Raw genomic sequence first — 4,034 nt, 5'->3', positions numbered from 1 at the left:
AACTGCAAGAGTTTTAAGAGGAAGGTCTTAAAACTTCAGGCCAAAGTAAATGATCAGATGAGTTTAATTTAAAACGAAAACCTAAAAATTGGAGATGAATACTGGTGTTCAATATCAACTAACTGAAAGCTAGTTAAAATAGTTTAGGTACTTTACAACCAGCCTGTGACGTGGGCAGTGTAATGGACATATGGTAAGTATAAGCTATCTCAGAATTTGAGAATGAAATCAGATCATGGTGCAATCTTGCCTCACTGCAACCTCTGCCTCCTGGGTTCCAGTGATTCTTGTGCCTTAGCCTCCTTAGCAGCTGGGATTACAGGCATGGGCCACCATACCCAGCTCATTTTTGTATTTTTAGTAGAGATGGGTTTTACCATGTTGGCTAGGCTGGTCTTGATCTCCTGACTGCATGATCTGCCTGCCTCGGCCTCCCCAATTGCTGGGATTACAGGCGCAAGCCACTGCACCTGGCTGGTATAACTTTTCTAGAGAGCAATTTTCTTGACAGAAAGATAGGTTTTTGCATATACCCACCAATTCCATCTCTGGGAATTTATCCCACAGCAATATCCTCACAAGTAAACAGAGAGGTACATTCAGAGTGTTCATTGTAGTACTGTTTGTCATAGAGAAAAACAAAACATTCTGAATATTCTAGGGGGTACCTTATGGAAGCTAGTCCAACAAATAGACTACTTTGCCACTATGACAAAGGAATTGGGGTGAACTGTTATGTACTGACTTAGGAACACGACCAAAATATGTCAAGTAGGCCAGGTGCAGTGGCTCACGCCTGTAATCCCAGAACTTTGGAAGGCCGAGGAGGGAGGATCACTTTAGGTCAGGAGTTTGAGACCAGCCTGGCCAACATGGTAAAACCCTGTCTCTACTAAAAATACAAAAAAATTAGCCAGGTGTGGTGGTGCACACTTATAATCCCAGCTACTTGGGAGGCTGAGGTGGGAAGATCACTTGAAGCTCAGAGTCTCCTCTTTCCCAGTCCTGTATTCTTTCTACTGTCTGTAGATCTCCATAGCCTTGTGCACTGGGGATCCCAAAGCTGCTGTGCAAGCCAGTGGCTAGGATATAAGTCCCATGCAGGGTCATCCTTACCTTGTTGTCACTGTTTACAGAGTATCTGTTTGTTCACTGCTACATCCCCAGTGCCTAGAATAGTGCCTGGTAGTATGGTAGTCGCTCAATAAATATTTCTTTTTTTTTCTTTTGAGACGGAGTTTTGTTCTTGTTGCCCAGGCTGGAGTACAATGGCACAATCTCAGCTCACTGCAATTTCCGCCTCCCAGGTTCAAGCAATTCTCCTGCCTCACCCTCCCGAGTAGCTGGGATTACAGCCATGTGCCACCACATCCAGCTAATTTTTGTATTTTTAGTAGAGACAGGGTTTCTCCATGTTGGTCAAGCTGAGCTCCTAACCTCAGGTGATCTGCCCGCCTTAGCCTCCCAAGGTGCTAGGATTACAGGCATGAGCCACTGTGCCCGGCCTCCCTTGTTATTCTTTTATCCTGTGTCCCTCTCACCTTCATGTACTTGTTGAAGACAGTCTGGATCTCCTCATTGATGCTAGGCTGCAAGACAGCACGAAGCAGATCCATGGAGATGGCAGGATCTGTGAAACTGCATTCAGGAGGGAGACAGGGTGAGGGGGCATGTCCCAAACATATTCTTTCCCAGTCTGCCCAGTCAATTTTGGACATAGAATCCTTTGACAATACTAGACAGCTTTTATTGGAAACTAGCTACATGCTCTGATTTTGTGCAAATTACAGAGGCATGACTTTATTTCATTCTCATAATAACTCTATGAAGTGGGTATTATTTTCTTTTTTTTTTAAAGAGATGGAGTTTCACCATGTTGGTCAGGAGGCTGGTCTCGAACTCCTGACTTCGTGATCTGCCCACTTTGGCCTCCCAAAGTGCTGGGATTACAGGTGTGAGCTACTGTACTCAGCCATGGGTATTATTTTCAAAGTGTTTTTTTTTTTTTTGAGATGGAGTTTCACCCTGTCGCCCAGGCTGGAGTGCAGTGTTGTGGTTTTGGCTCACTGCAATGTTTGCCTCCTGGGTTCAAGCAATTCTCCTGCCTCAGCCTCCTGGGCAGCTGGGATTACAGGCGTGCGCCACCACACCCAGCTAATTTTTGTATTTTTAGTAGAGACGGGGTTTTTCACCATGTTGGTCAAGCCAGTCTTGAACTCCTGACCTCAGGTGATTCATCTGCCTCAGCCTCCCAAAGCGCTAGGATTACAGGCGTGAGCCACTGAGCCCGGCCATCAAAGTGTTTTTATGAAATATAATACAGAAAATCTATACACTTTAATGAGTAATTATAGTGAACATCCATTTCACCACTACCAGCATCCCAAAGGTCCATCTTGTGCTCTCCCTTTTCTGAGACAGATACTATTAATCACTCTTACAATTGAGAAAATAGGGCTCATCAGAGTCTGCCCAAGAACACAGTTGTCTGACTCCAGAGCCTGTGCTCTTAAACTCCATGCTATCTTATCTCTTTAGAGTCCTCAACCACAGAGCCAGTGAATATGAGGGATCTTAGGTATTGTTTACCCCACAACCCATGTCTTGCGCCCTTCCCCATTTTGTATGTGAGTTCAGAGAAGGAAGTGAATTGACTAGCTCAAGATCACACACAGAGTTACAGAATCGGAGTCTCCTCTTTCCCAGTCCTGTGTTCTTTTTACCGGCTGTAGATCTCCATAGCCTTGTGCACTGGGGATCCCAAAGCTGCCATGTAAGCCAGTGGCTGGGATATAAGTCCCATGCAGGGCCAGCCTTACCTTGTCGTCATCTGTGAGCGGCGGCCCCTCCGCTGCACCTGCCGGTGCTTTATCATTATGTTCCAAGGGTTCTGTGGGGGACCAAGGGAACAAATGTCACTGCGGTTGGTGACACTGGGATGGGGTGGAAGTGGAGGGTGCGTATGAAGTTAAACCTAGATATCCCTGCTTCTCAGATTCGACACCATCTCTCCCACCTTAGGGTAGCGGAGAAGGATAATAGTTGAAAGGCCTCCCCCTTGCGCGCCAGAAAAGAGGAACAAAGGAAGTTTCCTGCCTTAAAAGTCCCTACCCCGCCTTTCTGGCACGGCAGGAGGAAGGGAAGCAGTGTATACCGTGGGTCAACTCTGTGCCAGGTGATGTGCTGGGCGATGTATCCGCCTTTATCTTCCCATCCCACAACTTTATGAAACAGGTACTAATCATCTCCATTTTATAGAAGAGGATCCCGGGGCTCAAGGGGTTGACAGAACTGGCCCACGTCACCTAGCTAGGAGGGCGGCACCAGAATTTGAATCCAGGTCGTCGGGCTGCGAAAACGCCAACCCCCTCTACAGCTCTAGCCGCCGCGTTCTCTCGCCCGCGGGCAAGGGTCCCAGGAGCCCCGAGGCCCTGCCAGGCCCGAGCCCAGGCCTCCCCCGGGGCGCCCTCACCGTGAGAACCAGCTGCCCCGCTCCGCCCGCATCCCCCAGCTCCAAGCCGCCTCGCTCGGTCCCGCTGGGTCCCCGCGGCTGCTCGGCGTCGCCAGTGGCTCCCATGGCGCCCCCAGCCCGTACTACTTCGCTCGACCGTGCCACCGGCCGGAAGGTGGCTCCATGACGTCACTGGAGCGCGCTGCTCGTACGCCCGGAAGCACGACGCGGAAGCTGCGGGTTACCATGGGAACCGAGACACCGCCCCTTGCAGAGGACAGGGATATTTGGAGGCCTTGTGCGTGGAGGGTGTTAGGGCTTCTTCCCGGGAGGGCTGTGCCTCAGTTGTGGAGTGTGGGTGTTCAGTGGCGGTTCAGTCAAGGAATGTTCCCCGCTGGGCCAAGGCCGGTGGATGACTGCGGGGTAGCAGGAGGGGAGCAGGTTTCTGTAGGCTGGGGTTGGGGAGCAGAGGGAAGCGTTTGGTACAGTGGCGCCTGCAGTTCGGTTTTTGAAAACTAGATTTTAATATGCTCGACCAGGCGCAGTAGCTCACGCCTGTAATTTCAGCCTTTTGGGAGGCCGA

General features: G+C 49.8%; 1 protein-coding gene across 1 annotated transcript in view; it reads right to left on the bottom strand.

Annotated features, from left to right (window-relative positions):
* DNTTIP1 (deoxynucleotidyltransferase terminal interacting protein 1) overlaps positions 1 to 3,660 on the bottom strand; it is a 19,381-nt gene extending 15,721 nt beyond the window's left edge. The window contains exons 1-3 of the mRNA XM_017541239.2: positions 3,473 to 3,660; positions 2,820 to 2,890; positions 1,542 to 1,638 (exon numbers count right to left, since the gene is read on the bottom strand). Coding sequence (XP_017396728.1) covers positions 1,542 to 1,638; positions 2,820 to 2,890; positions 3,473 to 3,577 — 273 coding nt within the window. The 5' untranslated portion in view covers positions 3,578 to 3,660. The remainder of the gene's footprint in view (positions 1 to 1,541; positions 1,639 to 2,819; positions 2,891 to 3,472) is intronic.
* Positions 3,661 to 4,034: the final 374 nt, after the last annotated feature.

This window comes from Cebus imitator, unplaced genomic scaffold (genome assembly GCF_001604975.1).
Source record: "Cebus imitator isolate Cc_AM_T3 unplaced genomic scaffold, Cebus_imitator-1.0 Scaffold132, whole genome shotgun sequence".
NCBI lineage: Eukaryota > Metazoa > Chordata > Mammalia > Primates > Cebidae > Cebus > Cebus imitator.
Note: the sequence above shows the minus strand (reverse complement) of the source record. Positions and strands in the feature narration are given on the sequence as shown.